The sequence below is a fragment of the Pseudophryne corroboree genome, chromosome 5 (assembly GCF_028390025.1).
Source record: "Pseudophryne corroboree isolate aPseCor3 chromosome 5, aPseCor3.hap2, whole genome shotgun sequence".
Classification (NCBI taxonomy): domain Eukaryota; kingdom Metazoa; phylum Chordata; class Amphibia; order Anura; family Myobatrachidae; genus Pseudophryne; species Pseudophryne corroboree.
This window is the reverse complement of record NC_086448.1, coordinates 147,879,533-147,902,290: the sequence shown is the minus strand read 5'-3', so window position 1 is coordinate 147,902,290 and position 22,758 is coordinate 147,879,533. Positions and strand designations below refer to the sequence as shown.

The following is a 22,758-nucleotide window of genomic DNA, read 5'->3' as shown; positions in this document are numbered from 1 at the left end:
TCTACCTCTGAGAAGGGACCTGCTTCAGCAAGGTCCCTGTCTGTTTCAAGACTTACCGCGGCTGCATTTGACGGCATGGCGGTTGAACGCCGGATCCTAAAGGGAAAAGGCATTCCGGAAGAAGTCATTCCTACTTTGATTAAAGCAAGGAAGGAAGTAACCGCGAAACATTATCACCGCATTTGGCGAAAATATGTTGCGTGGTGCGAGGATCGGAGTGCTCCGACGGAGGAATTTCAACTGGGTCGATTCCTGCATTTCCTGCAATCAGGATTGTCTATGGGTCTCAAGTTGGGATCTATTAGGTTCAAATTTCGGCCCTGTCAATATTCTTCCAAAAAGAATTGGCCTCAGTTCCTGAGGTCCAGACTTTTGTTAAGGGTGTACTGCGTATACAGCCCCCTGTAGTGCCTCCGGTGGCACCGTGGGATCTAAACGTAGTTTTAGATTTCCTCAAATCCCATTGGTTTGAACCACTAAAAAAGGTGGATTTGGAATATCTCACATGGAAAGTGTCCATGCTACTAGCCCTGGCTTCAGCCAGGAGAGTGTCAGAACTGGCGGCTTTATCTTACAAAAGCCCATATCTAATTTTCCATTCGGATAGGGCAGAACTGCGGACGCGTCCGCATTTTCTCCCTAAGGTGGTATCAGCGTTTCACCTGAACCAGCCTATTGTAGTGCCTGCGGCTACAAGCGACTTGGAGGACTCCAAGTTGTTGGACGTTGTTAGAGCTTTAAAAATATACATTTCAAGGACGGCTGGAGTCAGAAAATCTGACTCGCTGTTTATACTGTATGCACCCAACAAGCTGGGTGCTCCTGCTTCTATGCAGTCGATTGCTCGTTGGATTTGTAGCACAATTCAACTTGCACATTCTGTGGCAGGCCTGCCACAGCCTAAATCTGTTAAGGCCCATTCCACAAGGAAGGTGGGCTCATCTTGGGCGGCTGCCCGAGGGGTCTCGGCATTACAACTCTGCCGAGCAGCTACGTGGTCGGGGGAGAACACGTTTGTAAAATTCTACAAATTTGATACCCTGGCAAAAGAGGACCTGGAGTTCTCTCATTCGGTGTTGCAGAGTCATCCGCACTCTCCCGCCCGTTTGGGAGCTTTGGTATAATCCCCATGGTCCTTTCAGGAACCCCAGCATCCACTAGGACGATAGAGAAAATAAGAATTTACTTACCGATAATTCTATTTCTCGGAGTCCGTAGTGGATGCTGGGCGCCCATCCCAAGTGCGGATTATCTGCAATAATTGTACATAGTTATTGTTGCCTTCATCGGGTTATTGTTGTAGGAAGCCATCTTTCAGAGGCTCCTCTGTTATCATACTGTTAACTGGGTTTTAGATCACAAGTTGTACGGTGTGATTGGTGTGGCTGGTATGAGTCTTACCCGGGATTCAAGATCCTTCCTTATTGTGTACGCTCGTCCGGGCACAGTACCTAACTGAGGCTTGGAGGAGGGTCATAGGGGGAGGAGCCAGTACACACCACATGGTTAAAAGCTTTACTTTTTGTGCCCTGTCTCCTGCGGAGCCGCTATTCCCCATGGTCCTTTCAGGAACCCCAGCATCCACTACGGACTCCGAGAAATAGAATTATCGGTAAGTAAATTCTTATTTTTTCTCTAACGTCCTAGTGGATGCTGGGACTCCGTCAGGACCATGGGGATTAGCGGGCTCCGCAGGAGACAGGGCACATCTAAAAAAGCTTTTAGGTCACATGGTGCGTACTGGCTCCTCCCCCTATGACCCTCCTCCAAGCCTCAGTTAGGTTTTTGTGCCCGTCCGAGAGGGTGCAATCTAGGTGGCTCTCCTAAAGAGCTGTTTAGAAAAGTTTTTTTTTTAGGTTTCAATCTCAGTGATTCCTGCTGGCAACAGGATCACTGCATCGAGGGACTTAGGGGAGAGATTTCCAACTCACCTGCGTGCAGGATGGATTGGAGTCTTAGGCTACTGGACACTTAGCTCCAGAGGGAGTCGGAACACAGGTCAGCCTGGGGTTCGTCCCGGAGCCGCGCCGCCGATCCCCCTTACAGACGCTGAAGAGACGGCAGAACGGAGGTCCGGAAAGCAGGCGGCAGAAGACTCCTCAGTCTTCTTGAAGGTAGCGCACAGCACGGCAGCTGTGCGCCATTGTTGTCACACGGCTCACTGACTCAGTCACGGAGGGTGCAGGGCGCTGCTGGGGGCGCCCTGGGCAGCAATATAATTACCTTTAGTGGCAAAATAAATACATCACATATAGCCATTAAGGCCATATGTATGTATTTTAACCCAGGCCAGTTTCTTAAAAACCGGGGAAAAGCCCGCCGAAAAAGGGGCGGAGCTTATTCTCCTCAGCACTCAGCGCCATTTTCCTGCTCAGCTCCGCTGGTGAGGAAGGCTCCCAGGTCTCTCCCCTGCACTGCACTACAGAAACAGGGTAACAAAGAGAAGGGGGGCATAAATTGGCGATATTTATATATTAAGAGCGCATATATAGTAAACAACACCTTCTAGGGTTGTTTATATACATTTATAGCGCTTTTGGTGTGTGCTGGCAAACTCTCCCTCTGTCTCCCCAAAGGGCTAGGGGGTCCTGTCTTCGATTAGAGCATTCCCTGTGTGGCTGCTGTGTGTCGGTACGTGTGTGTCGACATGTATGAGGACGATGTTGGTGTGGAGGCAGAGCAATTGCCGATGATGGTAATGTCACCCCTAGGGAGTCGACACCGGAATGGATGGCTTTAGTTATGGAATTACGTGATAATGTCAGCACATTACAAAAGTCAGTTGACGAAATAAGACGCCCGGCTAACCAGTTAGTACCGGTTCAGGCGTCTCAGACACCGTCAGGGGCTGTAAAACGTCCTTTACCTCAGTCAGTCGACACGGGTACCGACACAGATGAATCTAGTGTCGACGGTGAAGAAACAAACGTATTTTCCAATAGGGCCACACGTTATATGATCACGGCAATGAAGGAGGCTTTGCAGATCTCTGATACTGCTGGTACCTCAAAAAGGGGTATTATGTGGGGGGTGAAAAACTACCTGTATTTTTTCCAGAATCAGAGGAATTGAATGACGTGTGTGATGAAGCGTGGGTTAACCCCGATAGAAAACTGCTAATTTCCAAGAAGTTATTGGCATTATACCCTTTCCCACCAGAGGTTAGGGCGCGCTGGGAAACACCCCCTAGGGTGGATAAGGCGCTCACACGTTTATCAAAGCAAGTGGCGTTGCCGTCTCCTGATACGGCCGCCCTCAAGGATCCAGCAGATAGGAGGCTGGAAACTACACTGAAGAGTATATACACACATACTGGTGTTATACTGCGACCGGCAATAGCCTCAGCCTGGATGTGCAGTGCTGGGGTAGTGTGGTTGGATTCTCTGACTGAAAATATTGATACCCTGGATAGGGACAGTATTTTATTGACTCTAGAGCAATTAAAGGATGCTTTCCTTTATATGCGAGATGCTCAGAGGGATGTTTGTACTCTAGCATCAAGAGTAAGCGCGATGTCCATATCTGCCAGAAGAAGTTTATGGACGCGACAGTGGTCAGGTGATGCGGATTCCAAGAGGCATATGGAAGTATTGCCATATAAAGGAGAGGAATTGTTTGGGGTCGGTCTTTCGGACCTGGTGGCCACGGCAACTGCCGGCAAATCCACTTTTTTACCTCAGACCCCCTCCCAACAGAAAAAGACACCGTCTTTTCAGCCGCAGTCCTTTCGCTCCTATAAAAAGCGACCAAAAGGACAGTCTTATCTGCCGCGAGGCAGAGGAAAGGGTAAGAAAGGGCAGCAAGCAGCCCCTGCCCAGGAACAGAAGCCCGCCCCGGCTTCTACAAAGCCATCAGCATGACGCTGGGGCTTTACAAGCGGACTCAGGAACGGTGGGGGGTCGACTCAAGATTTTCAGCAATCAATGGGTTCACTCACAAGTGGACCCGTGGGTCCTGCAGATAGTATCTCAGGGTTACATGCTGGAGTTCGAAAGGTCTCCCCCTCGCCGGTTCCTAAAGTCTGCTTTACCAACGTCCCCCTCAGAAAGGACCCCTCAGAAAGGACGTCGGTTTTGGAAGCCATTCACAAGCTGTATTCTCAGCAGGTGATAGTCAAGGTACCCCTCCTACAACAGGGAAAGGGGTATTATTCCACACTATTTGTGGTACCGAAACCGGACGGTTCGGTAAGGCCTATTCTAAATCTGAAATCCTTGAACCTGTACATAAAGAAATTCAAGTTCAAGATGGAGTCACTCAGAGCAGTGATAGCGAATCTGGAAGAAGGAGACTTCATGGTGTCCTTGGACATAAAAGATGCTTATCTACATGTCCCGATTTACCCCTCACACCAAGGGTATCTCAGGTTCGTGATACAAGACTGTCATTATCAGTTTCAAACGCTGCCGTTTGGGTTGTCCACGGCCCCTCGGGTCTTTACCAAGGTAATGACCGAAATGATGGTTCTTCTACGAAGAAAAGGCGTATTAATTATCCCTTACTTGGACGATCTCCTGATAAGGGCAAAGTCCAGAGAACAGCTGGAAGTCGGTGTAGCGCTAACACAAGTAGTGCTTCAGCAACACGGGTGGATTCTAAATCTTCCAAAATCTCAATTGACCCCGACAACACATCTGCTGTTCCTGGGCATGATTCTGGACACGGTTCAGAAAAAGGTATTTCTCCCGGAAGAGAAAGCAAGGGAGTTATCCGAACTTGTCAAGAACCTCCTAAAACCAGGAACTGTGTCAGTACATCAATGCACAAGAGTCCTGGGAAAGATGGTGGCTTCGTACGAAGCGATTCCATTCGGCAGATTCCATGCACGAACATTTCAGTGGGATCTGCTGGACAAATGGTCCGGATCGCATCTGCACATGCATCAGCGGATAACACTGTCACCGAGAACAAGGTTGTCTCTCCTGTGGTGGTTGCAGACTGCCCATCTGTTAGTGGGCCGCAGATTCGGCATACAGGACTGGGTCCTGGTGACTACGGATGCCAGCCTACGAGGTTGGGGAGCAGTCACAAAGGGAAGAAACTTCCAGGGCGTGTGGTCAAACCTGGAGACGTCTCTTCACATAAATATACTGGAGCTAAGAGCGATCTACAATGCTCTAAGCCTGGCAAAATCGCTGCTTCAGGGTCAGCCGGTGTTGATCCAGTCCGACAACATCACGGCAGTCGCCCACGTAAACCGACAAGGCGGCACGAGAAGCAGGAGTGCAATGGCAGAAGCTGCAAGGATTCTGCGCTGGGCGGAGAATCATGTCGTAGCACTGTCAGCAGTGTTCATCCCGGGAGTGGACAACTGGGAAGCAGATTTCCTCAGCAGACACGACCTTCACCCGGGAGAGTGGGGACTTCATCCAGAAGTTTTCCACATGATTGTGAACCGTTGGGAAAAACCAAAGGTGGACATGATGGCGTCTCGCCTCAACAAAAAATTGGACAGGTATTGCGCCAGGTCAAGAGACCCTCAGGCAATAGCTGTGGACGCTCTGGTAACACCGTGGGTGTACCAGTCAGTGTATGTGTTCCCTCCTCTGCCTCTCATACCAAAGGTACTGAGAATTATACGGAAAAGAGGAGTAAGAATAATACTGGTAGCTCCGGACTGGCCAAGAAGAACTTGGTATCCGGAACTTCAAGAGATGCTCACGGAGGATCCGTGGCCTCTACCTCTAAGAAGGGATCTGCTTCAGCAGGGACCTTGTATGTTCCAAGACTTACCGCGGCTGCGTTTGACGGCATGGCGGTTGAACGCCGGATTCTAAAAGAGAAGGGCATTCCTGAGGAAGTTATTCCTACTTTAATTAAAGCCAGGAAAGAAGTGACCGCACAACATTATCACCGCATTTGGAGAAAATATGTTGCGTGGTGTGAGGCCAAGAAGGCTCCAACGGAAGAATTTCAATTGGGGCGATTCTTACATTTCCTGCAAGCAGGATTGTCTATGGGCCTCAAATTGGGGTCCATTAAAGTTCAAATTTCGGCCTTATCAATTTTCTTCCAGAAGGAATTGGCGTCAGTGCCTGAAGTACAAACTTTTGTCAAAGGTGTACTACATATACAACCCCCAATAGTGCCTCCAGTGGCACCGTGGGATTTGAACGTGGTTCTAAATTTTCTCAAATCTCATTGGTTTGAGCCTTTAAAATCGGTAGATTTAAAATACCTTACATGGAAGGTAACCATGCTGTTGGCCCTGGCTTCAGCCAGGAGAGTTTCGGAGTTGGCAGCTTTGTCATACAAAAGCCCATATCTGATATTCCATTCGGACAGGGCAGAATTGAGGACACGTCCTCAATTTCTCCCTAAGGTGGTTTCGGCATTTCACTTGAACCAGCCTATTGTGGTGCCTGCGGCTACTAGCGACTTGGAGGACTCCAAGTTACTGGACGTTGTCAGAGCATTAAAAATATATATTTCAAGGACAGCTGGAGTCAGAAAATCTGACTCGTTGTTTACATTGTATGCACCCAACAAGTTGGGTGCTCCTGCGTCTAAACAGACGATTGCACGTTGGATATGTAGTACAATCCAACTTGCACATTCTGTGGCAGGCCTGCCACAGCCTAAATCTGTAAAGGCCCATTCCACAAGGAAAGTGGGCTCATCCTGGGCGGCTGCCCGAGGAGTCTCGGCATTACAACTTTGCCGAGCAGCTACGTGGTCAGGGGAGAACACGTTTGTAAAATTTTACAAATTTGATACTCTGGCTAAAGAGGACCTGGAGTTCTCTCATTCGGTGCTGCAGAGTCATCCGCACTCTCCCGCCCGTTTGGGAGCTTTGGTATAATCCCCATGGTCCTGACGGAGTCCCAGCATCCACTAGGACGTTAGAGAAAATAAGAATTTACTTACCGATAATTCTATTTCTCATAGTCCGTAGTGGATGCTGGGCGCCTATCCCAAGTGCGGATTGTCTGCAATGCTTGTACATAGTTATTGTTACAAAAATCGGGTTATTACTGTTGTTGTGAGCCATCTGTTCAGAGGCTACTTCGTTTGTGTTATCATACTGTTAACTGGGTTCAGATCACAAGTTGTACGGTGTGATTGGTGTGGCTGGTATGAGTCTTACCCGGGATTCAAGATCCTTCCTTATTGTGTACGCTCGTCCGGGCACAGTACCTAACTGAGGCTTGGAGGAGGGTCATAGGGGTAGGAGCCAGTACGCACCATGTGACCTAAAAGCTTTTTTAGATGTGCCCTGTCTCCTGCGGAGCCCGCTAATCCCCATGGTCCTGACGGAGTCCCAGCATCCACTACGGACTATGAGAAATAGAATTATCGGTAAGTAAATTCTTATTTTCCATGGCATTCTTCTGTTGGTATCTATAGATGATATTTAATTTAACTTACTGGACCTATTAATCCAAATGTCAGCTCAGGTTTATACATGAATGTAGCTCTCTGCAGAATGACAATGTGTTTTGAACTTTTGCAGGAATTCAGTTAGCCGCGGGAATTACTGCAGGATTCTAGCTCCTGGGTTAAGAGCCTGGACCTATATGAGTAAGCCCTGAGGAGGGTGCGAACAGAAAATCTGCGTTAACGGCACCCTTACTGCAGACTTATTGCACGCTGTAATTGCGTAGCTCTGGCCACTTAACCTGGATTATATGCATTAACGTAGTTTAGCAGCATAGGTTTACCAGGGGATGTAATTGAATAGCTCCGGGCACATAACCCCACGGATAACTGAATGTACCCTTTTGTGCAAACATTAAACAACATTAAATTTGATATATGTCTTTGTTCAACAATGAAGATCCAGGGTATTGCTATGCTGATCAGAACCTCTTGTTTTGTACCCTTGGGATTTAGGACCTTGGTTACAGTTCAGATGTGCTTTCTGGTATCCGGACTCCAGGTCAACACAACTTAGGTCGACATACCTTAGGTCGACACCCGAAATAGGTCGACATGGGCAAAAGGTCGATATGAACAAGGTCGAGAAGGAAAAAGGTCGACATGAGTTTTTCACATTTTTATTTCCATTTTTTTTTTTAGTTTTTCATACTTCACGATCCACGTGGACTACAATTGGGAATGGTAACCTGTGCCAAGCGCAGTGGTAGCAGAGCGAGGCACCTTGCCCGAAGCATCGCGAGCCATGCGAGGGGACACGGTGCACTAATTGGGGTTCCCGGTCACATTACGGAGAAAACGACACCAAAAAAACATAAAAAACTCATGTCGACCTTTTTCCATGTCAACCTTGTTCATGTCGACCTTTTGCCCATGTGGACCTATTTCAGGTGTCGACCCAAGGTGTTTCGACCAATTAGTGTTGACCTTGAGTCCCATACCCGTGCTTTCTAGTGGTGCAATCTTTCAAGACGTTAACTTATTCCTATGTCCCCTGTATTTAAGTTTTCTTAAATACAGAACTAATAACACTATGGGGGTCATTCCGAGTTGTTCGCTCGGTAAATTTCTTCGCATCGCAGCGATTTTCCGCTTAGTGCGCATGCGCAATGTCCGCACTGCGACTGCGCCCAGTAAATTTGCTATGCAGTTAGGAATTTTACTCACGGTTTTTTCTTCGTTCTGGTGATCGTAATGTGATTGACAGGAAGTGGGTGTTTCTGGGCAGAAACTGGCCGTTTTATGGGTGTGTGTGAAAAAACGCTACCGTTTCTGGGAAAAACGCGGGAGTGGCTGGAGAAACGGAGGAGTGTCTGGGCGAACGCTGGGTGTGTTTGTGACGTCAAACCAGGAACGACAAGCACTGAACTGATCGCAGATGCCGAGTAAGTCTCGAGTTACTCAGAAACTGCACAGAGATGTCTTATCGCAATATTGCGAATCTTTCGTTCGCAATTTTAAGAAGCTAAGATTCACTCCCAGTAGGCGGCGGCTTAGCGTGTGCAAAGCTGCTAAAAGCAGCTTGCGAGCGAACAACTCGGGATGACCACCTATATTTAGTGCTACCAACGTGCTATGCTCCATTGGTGCTGCCACCCCCTGTATCTCATGACTCTACATTTGTATACTCTTTACACACATTGAGACAACTTTGTGTATGTGTAAATATATACCTTGTCATATACTTTTAAAGATACAATCTATACAGAGAACATACTGTAGGCACCAGACAGATATTGCTAGGGAATTGCTGTTCTGTACGATAGTCATACAGATTCCGTTATATGCGGAAGCAGCCATAACGGGTTCCGGGACCTCCTCGTGTCACCTGCAGAACGCAGATTCTGTTTGCAGCCTACTTAGGTGCCTTCATTACCGCACTCTTTACTTCCTGATCAAAAACCTAAAAAGTAATATTAGTAAAAAACATACTAATAATTCTAATACAGGTTGAGTATCCCATATCCAAATATTCCGAAATACGGAATATTCCGAAATACAGAATTTTTTGAGAGAGTGAAATAGTGAAACTTTTGTTTTCTGATGGCTCAATGTACACAAACTTTGTTTAATACACAGTTATAAACAATATTGGCTAAAATGACCTTCAGGCTGTGTGTATAAGGTGTATATGAAACATAAATGCATTCTGTGCTTAGACTTGGGTCCCATCACCTTGATATCTCATTATGGTATGCAATTATTCCAAAATACGGAATAATCCGATATCCAAAATACCTCTGGTCCCAAGCATTTTGGATAAGGGATACTCAACCTGTATAATAATTAATAGTTTCAGTTAATTGCAGTGTGTGATATACTTGTTTAAGGTGGTAATTCCGAGTTGATCGCCCGCTAGCTGTTTTTAGCAGCCGTGCAAACGCTAAGCCGCCGCCCTCTGGGAGTGTATCTTAGCTTAGCAGAAGTGCGAACGAAAGGATCGCAGAGCGGCTACAAAAATAATTTGTGCAGTTTCAGAGTAGCTCCAGACCTACTCAGCGCTTGCGATCACTTCAGACGATTCAGTTCCGGATTTGATGTTATAAACACGCCCTGCGTTTGGCCAGCCACGCCTGTGTTTTTCCTGGCACGCCTGCGTTTTTTCGAACACTCCCTGAAAACGGTCAGATAACACCAAGAAACGCCCTCTTCCTGTCAATCACTCTGCGGCCAGCAGTGCGACAGAAAAGCTTCGCTAGACCTTGTGTAAAACTGCATCGGCCATTGTGAAAGTACGTCGCGCGTGTGCATTGCACCGCATGCGCAGAAGTGCCAGTTTTTTGCCTCATCGCTGCGCAGCGAACATTTTCTGCTAGCGATCAACTCGGAATGACCACCTAAATACTGTAATTAAAGCAGTGGAAGAATAACGTATCGATGCTATCAAGTTTCATTCTGATATCTTTGCAAAATAATCCTTAAATATGTTATTTTATCTGAAAGCGTCTCATCTTCATTGCCATATGTCTGCCTGGACGGATGTCATTGTATTGTTTGTTTTTCTGCCTCGTCCTCTTCTGGTATAGTATAGTAATGCAGGAGGAGGTCATTGGGGCATCTGGGTGAGAGATATTACTGGCATAGAACCGGGCGTTTATGTGTAAGAAAAAAAAATCAGATAAACAAAAAAGAAAAATTAGGCATTCTCTTCAATGGTTGCGAGTTGATAGGTGGAGGAAATATATTAGCATTAAGTAAGGTTTTCATTTCTAGACAATGCGCTTCCTTCCACAGCATCGCAGTAATAAATTCAGCTGTTCTGCTAAATGAATCTGTAAATATAAGAGTATGTAAACCAAGGCCGGATCTAGCGGCTGTAAAGTGTCTGCAGTAGATCACATTAACTTCCCAGACGTGAGTGCATTAAATTGACAGTCTCGATGTTATTTGGCTCATGTGGAGATGTTGCAGTGAAAACAAAATGAGATGCCTCTGTAAAGACCAAGCTGTTAGCTTGCTATCTGACGACTGACTGATTGCACATACATTAGAACGTAATGCAGAGACAGGCTACTGGAATATGGAGACAGGCTGCCTAAGTAGGATGATGTAGGTGTCAGGAGTCCATATTTCCTGAATGACACTCCAGCCTCAGATTTCCTGTTCAGCAGGATTTTGCAGAAGCCTCAACCTGTTCTCTTCTCGCAGTTTGTAAACAGTATACGGCTCCTGTCTTGTTTGTTTTTAAACATTGCATAGCCATATGGCATGTATAGAACCGACAGGTGCTTGTTTATGTTGCACACATTAGTTTAGGGTAGGTTAACCATTCTAGACAATGTGCTTTATTAATGTGGTTTGCTTGGTATATTTATCTGTTCTATGTAGTGCATATGCATACCTCCCAACTTTGTCCTGGCTGGAAGAGGGACACACGCGCGGTGAAGCGGCGCGCGCTCCTGAAAAGGGGGCATGGCCTATGAAAGGGGGCGTGGCTTAGCGGGAGGACCCGCGATCGCGAGCCATGCCCCCGTTTTTGTCACTGAGGGGGCATGCCCAGTGCTCTGTGAGCTGTTGGCATGCCCCCTCTCCTCCTGTCTCCAGTGAATAGACGCACAGCGTCTATTCACCGCTGCTCTACTAAGGAGGGCAGCGAGAGACAGAGCCTCCCAAATGCCCCCCCACCCCCACCCCCACCGCGGAACACTGCAGCCCGCGGGTGGGACAGCGGAACAGTCCCCAAAAAACGCAAAAATCGGGACAGTTGGGAGGTGGGTCTCCAGACTTGCAAGGAAAATGTATAACACAAATATCAGATGCTTGTAGTATACCTTCCAATATTTTACACATAAAAATCGGTACAAATTTGAAAAGAGGGCGTATGCTTTCAATGGAAGTTCGGAGAGCCAAAAATCGGTACAGACCATAAAAAAAGGTACTGTACCTGCCAAAAAGGTACAGCTGGAGTGTATGTTGTAGTACTTTGCGCTTACCAGTCATACTTATATCACTTGCCTCTAATTTAAAATGACATCTACAATCTACAATTATCTTGTCCTCAGCTCATTCGTTCTCTGCCTTGACCCTCAACTAAGGGAGAGTGGTATGCAGTTAGTACGTCGACATTCACAATGTTGACACCAAAATGTCGACAGTTATTAAGTCAATGTGGCTAAAATGTTGATACCTGGAAAATTGACATAGACAGAATTTTGACTGATGAAATGGCATTAGGGTTAGGGGGTAGGGATAGACTTACCTTAAAAACACAGTGTCGACATTCTGACCATGTTGACATTTTGATCAGTTTCAACATTGATATAAAGACCATGGGCGGATGTAATGCCGCCAGAGTTCGGCGGCCGTGCGGGAGGCGGCTGAACTCTGACGTTTTTTTTAAAAGGTGCAGTCACTTACAAGGCATGGTTTTGCCTTGTAAGCGATCGCCCCTTTAAAAAAGTTTGCGTTTGGCTGGCATCCTGCATGGCTGCTGACTGTGGTGGCATTACATCCGGTCCCATCTGTACATTCTCAGTGTACCTCCCAGGAGCTATGGGCCTAATTCAGACCTGATCGCTGCTCTGCGTTTTCGCTGATGGCCATCTCAGCCCAGCGTTGTGCTGGGCGTCCCCCCGCATGTCTGAGTAACTGATCGTACGACTACGATCAGGTCTGAATTAAGCCCTAAGTAGCCAATAGTAGATTCCATGGTAAATTTAAAGGTCCCCCAGTAACTTAAATGGGATGTAGTTGGCATCCCGACATTCAGGATGCCGGAGGCTGTTTTATCATCAAATATTTCTGTATAAAAATTCATGTAAGCATGTTGAAAGTGACTTCTTGTTGTTAGTATATTGAATGTGAATACTGTAATTAAAGTACAGCCAATTAGGAGATTGTGGGTTGTTTGTTTGTGGTTTTAGCTGCTCACTTATACATATAAATAATAAAAATCAAAAAATGTATATAATATATGGGGGTATATTCAGTTAAAGTCAGATCCATTCCGACATGTATTTGTCGGAATGGATCCGACAACCCCTATTCAATCCCATCTTAATTCGACTTTTTCAAGTCGAATTTAGATGGGAAGCAGAGGAGGAGAAGGGGGATGAGCCGCGGGGGGGCAGCCGGCGGGCATACAGGGAGATCAGCGCTAAGCAGCAGGATGTCACTCAGCCGCCCGACATCACGGCAACTTCCACCCAGCTCCAGCAGCGTGCTGGAGCCGGGTGGAAGCTGCTGTGAGGTCGGGTGGCTGAGTGACATCCAGCTGCAGCGCTACTGTAGCGCTGATCTCCCTGTATGCCGGCCGGCTGTCCCCACGTCTCCCTGCGGCCCCCCCCCCCCCCCTCCATCGCCTCCTCTGGGTCCGCATCTCAGTCCGACATCATTTTGATGTCGGACTGAGATGGTCGAAAAGGGGGCCAAAACCTGTCTGATTTGGCCCCGTTTTCGACAGCAACACGTGGATCGGCAGCTATTCTGCTGATCCACGTGCTTTTCGACTTGTCGAAAAATTTAGCAAAATATTGAATAGGTCGAATCATATTGAATAGGTCGAATCAGGATTCGACCTTAAAAAGTCGAAAACTGACGTCTTTTCGACAGACTGCAGTTTTCGACTTCAATTGAATATACCCCTAGGGTTGTTATAAATACAGACTCTTAAATAAATTAAGAAGCTTTATAAATTACAAATACATGGTCAGCTAAAACTAAAAGATTGCGTTTCAGAATTAATTAGAGAACGATAGTAAATGCGATAATAATATATAAAGGGGGAGATGTACTAAGCGATGAAAAGAGTGGAAAAGTGAGCCATGGCAACCAATCAGCATTGAAGTAACCTTTATAATTTGCATACTATAAAATTATACAAAGCAGCTGATTGGTTGCCATGGACAACTTCTCCACTGGCTCACTTCTCCACTCTTTTCACTGCCTACCCTTTAGTGGGTAAAGCTATAAAAAATAAGAACTGATATATAGGGTGTTATGATCAGCTGATAACGGTTTTAATTGATAAAAAATTTATAATATTTAATTAAGCTGAAAATACTACTTATCAGTGCTCCCCATTTTAATATTTATTTGACACTTACGTGATGTAATAAAATAATGTATAAGATTAGCTCTTGCTTAAATACAAACAAGTAATTAATTCTTCCATTTATTCTGTCTTATTTTTTTTCATAGGTCGTCTGATAAGTTAGACAATGGAGCTGACGCAAACAACAGAGTCCTGCAAATCCAAGCGCTCGCCCGGCTGACGTCAGCGGTACGTTATACCAGCGCAGTCTGCATCTGTTTCCTCATTTATATTCAGCATTCTCTTTCCAGTGCTGCCCTACCTGTGTATGATGTTATTCTCCAGGCGGTTCTCTGTTCATCATAACATGGGGCACAAACAAATTGTCCTCTATAGATCGATATTATGGAATATAAATAATCTTAAAGTTCACTTTTTGAGAACGTTCCTAATGATGTTACATTGCACTTGTTACATTGCACTTTGACTTCCAAAAGAAAGCTACATTATCACAATTTCGTGTATGTCCTATTCAGTATCAAACCATTACTCCAAAGGCTCAGGCAGAGGCGCATAAGGCCCACGTAACATGCAGTATACCCATTCCACACTCCAGTACACATTGGACCTCATTTACAAAGTGATCTTAGTTGTTGTGGAGAATCCTGTTCGCTGGTGCCATGGTCCTCTGTCAGTATGTGTTGCCCGTCTGCCATGTTAATGGCGCACTTTTCCTATACTAATTGTGCTCTGTGAGAAGCTGGTAAGAAAGTTTGGGCCACTTATGATTTGGGGGACAGTCTGCAGGCCGAGAGGGAAAGGGACCAGATCAGTGAGAGTCTCCGGCATTGGTGAAGTGCAACAGCGCATGGGGGAGTTGCCGGCAAAGTCTTATGCCCTGAACTCTGATGCTATAGAGCATGCCAAGTCTGCTGCACACCACACTCCTGTCCGCTGTGTATTAATCCCAGCATAGTGTTTTGGCTATTTGTTCTTCCTGCTCCATGAACCTGCTGTGATTCTGTTTACTGTACCTTTGCAGACAAACAATGGTAAATGCTCGATCATTCCTGGAGATAATTATGTATCAGGTGCTGGAAAGGGGGAAGGGTCACAGACAAACAGACAGAGGGGAGGGGGGGGGGGGAAGGGGGGTTGCAAATCTCACCCCTACATTTCCCTTCAGTACACTAAAAAATTACCTGTAACTATACCTGAACCTATCTGGTAATAGAAATTCAGAGAATTAGTTTACACGTTTGCAAACACATGTTTAAGCTGCTGCGCCACTTCACGGCTTCTCTGATGTCGGCAGTCCTAACACTACATGATAGCAGTACCTTTGCTGCATTTAAGTTGGGTGCACACACTGGAGAAACTTGACGGCAGACCCGCCGCCATACCGACTGTGGCCAATGCAGGTAGGCATATACACTTACTGACCAGCTGCTCGATATGTCGGTTCTCACATCACAGTTGGGCAGACATTTGAATTTGCCCACCCAGCTGTGACGTCAGTCCCTGCATACAGTCTACAGGCAGTCGGCGGATCGCCCGTCCACACAGCCCGATGCACTGATATATCTGCAGATATATCTGACATCAACTGTGCTGCAGGGCCTTGATTCAAACTTTGCTGTTTGCTCTGCAGTGTATCAGACCCAGAACTGTACATCCAATAGATCCTGCCTTTGCTCTAACCTGCTACTGGCGTGCCTCCTGGACTGACTATTTTTGTATCAGACCTTAACCTAAAGTTCTGCCTCCTTCTTGTCTGTTGTTATGCTAGCTAGTGTATTTAACTGAGTACTGTTCAGACTCTGCATTCCTTAACAAGTCCTGCCTCCGAAATCCTACCCTGAACCTGACTTTATACCCATCTAATGTGACATCCTTTTTTTTAACCAAAATACAAGGTGTGCTAAGCTCTATTTGCAGACCAGCATAAGCATGCACCAGCCTATGAAAGGAGTTGGGCAGAGTGACAGCATTACATGTAGAGTAGGTGCGCTGATATACCAGATTTGTTGAGCAGTACAATAATGAACGTTTCTTTTTGCGGAAAGATGACTGAAATCAGATAAACGGGTTACTGGGATGTACAGATGCATCCTCGTACATCTTGCCTCAATACGCCATGCACCGCAAGGTGCCTAGCTTGAGTGAGCCAGCAGTTCCCTTGCACCTCTGCTAACGTTGGGCATCTTTTTTTTTTTTTTGCCGAAAATGCTTCTTATTTGCATCACTATGTGACAAGTACACACAAGTACACACAAGTACACACAAGCATACTCTGCTGATTAAAATAATATGCGGCATGCCTGCAGTGTATTCTGTGTGCGATTGCGACTGTATCTGCATACGCAAAACCATGCTGCACTGCAGGTGGGGCAGATGTAACATGTGCAGAGAGATATAGATTTGGGTGGATTATATTTTTTCTGTGCAAGATAAATACTGACTGCTTTTGCATGTAGCCCACAAATGTCAGACAGCTTTATTTTTACACTGCAATTTAGATTTTAGTTTGAACACACCCCACCCAAATATAAATCTCTCTGCACATGTTAAATCAGCCCCACCTGCAGTACAGCTTAGTTTTGCCCAGGTTCTTGCTTTTTTTGCAACTCTGATTCTGGTCCTTTGTCATTGATTACAGGGTAGATGTCACTGGTTAATACAGAACTTTACATTGCCTTTTTAATGGCACCTTTTTTGTTTATCCGGCTTCCAAACACATTTAAATTTATGTATTCGCTTTTTATGCCATCTTATGTTTACTGTAAAGCTTTGTTCCTGTTTGTTTTAGCCAGATTTGAATAGTCACACCTTAATTTGCTTGAGATCCGGTTGCAGTTTGCTACCAGTATTTTCCTGTTATTGACATCTGTAAAAAGAGCATTCACGTGTCATTTATTCAAACTTTGCAATGCCACAGACTAGCCCGAGGAAACAGCAGTTGACTGCAGCTAATTAGGACATTCATTTACAGAGATCATTAAAATAATATCCCAGCATTGCTGAATTGAGAGACATTTGTTTTGTCTTGCAAGATTGAAGTCAGATCCGTGATGGGTAGAGCAGAACTTGTCAGGACACAGCCCGGCCAGTACAGCGAATCCGTCCTTTCACTGTAATTGGTCACAAATGAGTAACTAGCTGACAAAACTGATCATATTAACTCAGGGAGCATGGTCTGCCTTTGCCAAATTGGATATGCATATGCCTCAACGAGTACAGTATATTGACTTTTGCACACGTGGATCCGTAACAACTTTGAAGTCAAACTTAATCCTTATGCACTGTTTAACACAAACACTAGGGATCTGATTTTTTCACTTTCTTCAATAGTAAATAAAATCATGTATGTTTCTTTATTATATTGTACTTGGAACCTGTAGTGAACTTAGGGGTCATATAAGGTTGCAAACTCATTACTTGTTTAAACAAACGCTGGATTGTGACTTCGCAGCAAGAAGACTGCACTGTGTTCTAGCTTTGGTGTAATATGTATAATACTAGTTACCAGCCCGTCAAAATGACTGAACAACATAACAGTAATGTCAGTGCCAGTGGCTGTGCAGGCCCGAATGGAGCAACAATTGAATTGCTCCGTCAGGCGCCATCTAGTGGTCGCCGGCATGCAAAACACATGAATTCCCCCCATAGAGGTGATGAGCAGCGTTAGCCTTTTATTATATAGGATGCTTTAATCCAGGGGTTCCCTTTCACCCAATTGGATATCTGTGCAAATAAGTACCTATTCTACCTAGTAACTTGTGTAAGTGACTTTTACTGCAAGCTATTCTCCAGCACCAGTTATATAGTATAAAACCTTTTAGACAGAAGTTGAACGCTTTCCTCCTCCAAGCTCACAATGAAATCGCAGATAAAATCTATTTTTCATAATCAATCCTATTATGTAGATGTATATAACATAATTCTATGTCGCACACAGTGGCATCTGTGTCTGCGTCTTTTGCCGGTCCTACGTCTGTGGTTGATGCAAATACCACTACAAGCCCTTCCCTGGTGTGCAGCTGTGCATCTGAATGTGCACAGACTGAGGCGCTCACTGTGTGTCTTCAGGCGCTGCATTTATGCTTGGTGCTTCTTTAGATGAAGCAAATCTGTCCCAAATACAAGAATGAGCTCAGAATATTCATCCCTCCATAAGTCTATCAGCATAGACTAACCAGAACATTTCCAAATTTTCAAATTGATTGGCTTTTGCCTATATTTGCTCTAGTTTTTCTATTCTAATCAGCCACATCAATTATATATGGCATCTCTTAGAGATGCTGGCGGGCTGAGTCATATGTATGTACTAGTATATCTTATTGATTAATTGTGGTGGACTATACAAGTGTGGATCTTATCTTAAATTAATTAGATAATAAAAGTTATGTTTTAACATTTTCATATAAACAAATCAAAACAAGAGTGCACCCACACAAGAGTCTTCTGTAAATCGTTTCTGTTCCAGTATTCAACAGAGGTTCACCCCTACCACCCCTTGAGCATTTCAGATCAAGTATTTTATGTGGGATAAATAGGGGTTCACTATGGTATGCCGGCGGTCGGGCTCCCGGCGACCAGCATACCGGCGCCGGGAGCCCGACCGCCGGCTTACCGACAGTGTGGCGAGCGCAAATGAGCCCCTTGCGGGCTCGCTGCGCTCGCCGCGCTATTTTATTCTCCCTCCAGGGGGGTCGTGGACCCCCACGAGGGAGAATAAGTGTCGGTATGCCGGCTGTCGGGATCCCGGCGCCGGTATACTGTGCGCCGGGATCCCGTCAGTCGGCATACTGAAGACCACCCATAAATAGGATGTGGTCCTTATCTGACTGAAAAGTAAATTTTCTTATTATCGATAAGAAAAGGTGAGGTCTGAAAAGTATTCCATCCCTATACAATTACTTATAGATGATCTTCCTCCCCACCCCACCCCCCGGAAAAACAAACAAACCATAGATTCTACATTTATGCAGGATACTGAACACCTTAATTAAATCCTATAATCCCTATTTCCTTTCAAACTGTGTAGCTTTCTAATTTGCCTTAAAATAACTTTAAAAAAATGTTTCACTATATTTTATGAAATTGTCTGTAATGCTATTCAGAGAGGTTTCAAGCCGATAAGCTTGCTGCATCATTTAGGCAGAACCCTACTATCCTGTTATTTTCTGCAGGTATAAGGTAAGCTTTGTAGTTTTCCACCTAAGCCAGGGATAAAAATGGAGTGCCAATGCTATTTACTTAATTGTCATTCCAAATAACAACAAATAGACTCTGATTACTGATGTGCGGAAATACCTCATTAGCCAATAACAATTAAGCAAGTAAATTATTTCCTATTAAAACAACCTTCAGTTTGCAACAGATTAGCGTGTTAGGAAGGAAGCCACACAAATGTACATAGCCATTAAACAGAGTTATTAAAAACATTTGTTTAGTAAATTAAACACTGGCGTCTTTTCTGGAGAAGAAAAAAGATGATGATCATGTTGTTTTGCACCAAAGCATCTATTTCTTGCTGTGCACATACAAAGATACACACACACTATTCCACTCTGTCACACTCAGGGGCGGATTGGGATGGAAAACCAGCCTGGGAATTTTTTGGGAAGCAGCCCTAATGGAGGCGGGGCCTGTTGAGAGGGTGGGGTATGTTGAGGGGGGTGGGATACTCCCTCCTCACAGAGCCTGACATGGCCATCCGTGCATCATTTGCTGCAGTTGGGTCTCCAACTTCATGCTGAGTCTACTACATAGATATATACCTTCCCTGCAGGGCCGGCGCCACCATTAGGCAGATTTAGGCAGCTGCCTATGGACGCTGGCCACTGGAGGGCGTCATGCTCCACTTAGATCTATTTTACAAAAAAAAATTATATTTTTCTAGGTAAGCCCGGGGGTGGCCACGGCAAGTGTCTAGCCTGCCACAGCCGTCACTCACCTCACCAACGGCAGTGTATTGGTTTCCCTGCTCCATGTCTCTAACAGAAATAGACGGAGCTGCGGGTATGAGAGAAAAAGTCAGGAGACGTCCGCCACACAGACAGCCTAGGCGTCAGCGCTAACATGGCATGCGCTTGTTTACAAGTGGATGACTCACCCTGTGTGGTGCCCGTCTCCTGACTTGCTATCTCATACCCGCAGCTCCGTCTATTTCTGTTAGAGACATGGAGCAGGGGCAGGGCTGTCGGCATTATGCGGAGGAGAGTTAGACTCAGAGGCAGCCCTATTTTTCCCCGCCTCCGCCCTAGACAGCGCTTCATGTTCTCCCCTCTGGCTACCATTGACGATCCCTCCCCCTAACATTATCATCATTACTGCTGCCGGAAGCCCCAAGATGAGGATAGAAGGGGCAGAAGGGTGACGCTGTGGATGGTGATGTCTACTGCATCCGAAAGGCGAGAATGAACCGCTGTGGTGCCAGGTTAGAACTCTGCTCCTGCGGGCACACACAGTAACACCCCCCAGTGATGTGCATGAGTTGTCAACACTTCTGCCGCTGGTCACATCCACTAGGGCTTACCTAGTTTGAGTTCCCGCAGGACTAGGATCAAGCTCAGCACACTGCCATAGAGAATCAGTGTCTCTACTATGGACTCGGAGTCCACCCCACTACACTCCTCCCTTTTCCCCTTCCTCATTCCTCAGCTTCTTTACGGGCAGTGAGGGGACTTTTGTCAGGCACACTTGACCCAGGAAAAATGCTGCAGGCACAGCACAATAAGTTGTACAAGACTATCACTCACTGTGTCTGTTTCTCTCTATCCCCTCCCTGCCGCCTCGCGTCTCCCTATCCCCTCTCTACTGCTGGGCGTCTCCCTATCCCCTCCCTGCCACCCCGCATCTCCCTATCCCCTCCCTGCCGCCCGCGTCTCCCTATCCCCTCCCTGCCGCCCGCGTCTCCCTATCCCCTCCCTGCCGCCCGCGTCTCCCTATCCCCTCCATGCCGCCCGCGTCTCCCTATCCCCTCCCTGCCGCCCCGTCTCCCTATCCCCTCCCTGCCGCCCCGCGTTTCCCTATCCCCTCCCTGCCATCCCGCGTCTCCCTATCCCCTCCCTGCTGTCTAACGGCTCTCTATCCCCTCCCTGCCGCTCGGCGTCTCCCTATCCCCTCCCTGCCGCTCGGCGTCTCCCTATCCGCTCCCTACCACCCCGCATCTCCCTATCCCCTCCCTGCCGCCCAGCGTCTCCCTATCCCCTCCCTGCCGCCCAGCGTCTCCCTATCCCCTCCCTGCAGCCCGCGTTTCCCTATCCCCTCCCTGCAGCCCCGCGTCTGCCTATCCACTCACTGCAGCCCCGTGTCTGCCTATCATCCTGCGTCTCCCTATCCCTTCTCTGCCGCCCTTTCAAGATTCTGCTACCGGGGCCCACAAAGTTCTAGTTACAACCCAGGTGCCTATCTGTAATACTGTATAAAACAATTGGTATTATACTATATATGGATTTGTACAATACAAAAGAAAAGGAAAAGATACTACTTCACCAGCGCCCTGCTCCGTTTTAAACAGAGCAATCCACCTCTTATTCTCCGTAGGTTTCTCCTAATTAGTAGAAATTTTGCCTAGGGTGCCGAGAAACCTTGCAGCGGAGGGAGGGGAAAGTGAAGAAAGAGAAAATATGTGGAGGATATGTGCGGACTGTTCAGTGGGGATATAGGGGGTCATTCCGAGTTGATCACTCGCTAGCTGTTTTTAGCAGTCGTGCAAACGCTATGCCGCCGCCCTCTGGGATGTATTTTAGCTTAGCAGAAGTGCAAACGAAAGGATCGCAGAGCGGCTACAAAAAAAAATTGTGCAGTTTCAGAGTAGCTCCAGATCTACTCAGCGCTTGCGATGACTTCAGACTGTTCAGTTCCTGTTTTGACGTCACAAACACGCCCTGCGTTCACCCAGCCACGCCTTTGATTTTCGATCACTCCCTGAAAAAGGTCAGTTGACACCCAGAAACGCCCTCTTCCTGTCAATTACTCTGCGGCTGCCATTGCGACTGAAAAGCTTCGCTGGACCTTGTGTAAAAATACTTCACCCGTTGTGAAAGTACGTCGCGCGTGTGCAATGCACTGCATGCGCAGAAGTGCCGTTTTTATTGCATCATCGCTGCGCAGCGAACATTTTTAGCTAGCGATCAACTCAGAATGACCCCCATAATCGGATAGGAAAGCTTATGAAGGTTGAGTGAGTGGTTCTGGAATGTGGTAAGCTAGCCTGAAGAGGTGAGTACATAGGGGGTCATTCCGAGTTGTTCGCTCGTTATTTTTTTTTCGCAACGGAGCGATTAGTCGCTACTGCGCAATGTCCGCAGTGCGACTGCGCCAAGTAAATTTGCTATGCAGTTAGGTATTTTACTCACGGCATTACGAGGTTTTTTCTTCGTTCTGGTGTTCGTAATGTGATTGACAGGAAGTGGGTGTTTCTGGGCGGAAACAGGCCGTTTTATGGGTGTGTGCGAAAAAACGCTACCGTTTCTGGGAAAAACGCGGGAGTGGCTGAAGAAACGGGGGAGTGTCTGGGCGAACGCTGGGTGTGTTTGTGACGTCAAACCAGGAACGACAAGCACTGAACTGATCGCACTGGCAGAGTAAGTCTCGAGCTACTCAGAAACTGCTAAGAGGTGTGTGGTCGCAATTTTGAGAATCTTTCGTTCGCAATTTTAAGAAGCTAAGATTCACTCCCAGTAGGCGGCGGCTTAGCGTGTGTAAAGCTGCTAAAAGCAGCTTGCGTGCGAACAACTCGGAATGAGGGCCATAGTCTCTCCTTTATTTTATCATATTTATATTATTCTCATTATCTTTACTCTTCGTCCTTTACTTTCATCACTTTTCTCTTTAGGTTTAGTTTCCTTCAATTCCTTACATTTTTATCTTTCCATGCTCTGATACTATATACTCATACT

General features: G+C 46.3%; 1 protein-coding gene across 1 annotated transcript in view; it reads left to right on the top strand.

Annotated features, from left to right (window-relative positions):
• RAPGEF5 (Rap guanine nucleotide exchange factor 5) overlaps positions 1-22,758 on the top strand; it is a 499,799-nt gene that overhangs the window by 177,345 nt on the left and 299,696 nt on the right. Inside the window, exon 6 of the mRNA XM_063921784.1 lies at positions 14,017-14,098. Coding sequence (XP_063777854.1) covers positions 14,017-14,098 — 82 coding nt within the window. The remainder of the gene's footprint in view (positions 1-14,016; positions 14,099-22,758) is intronic.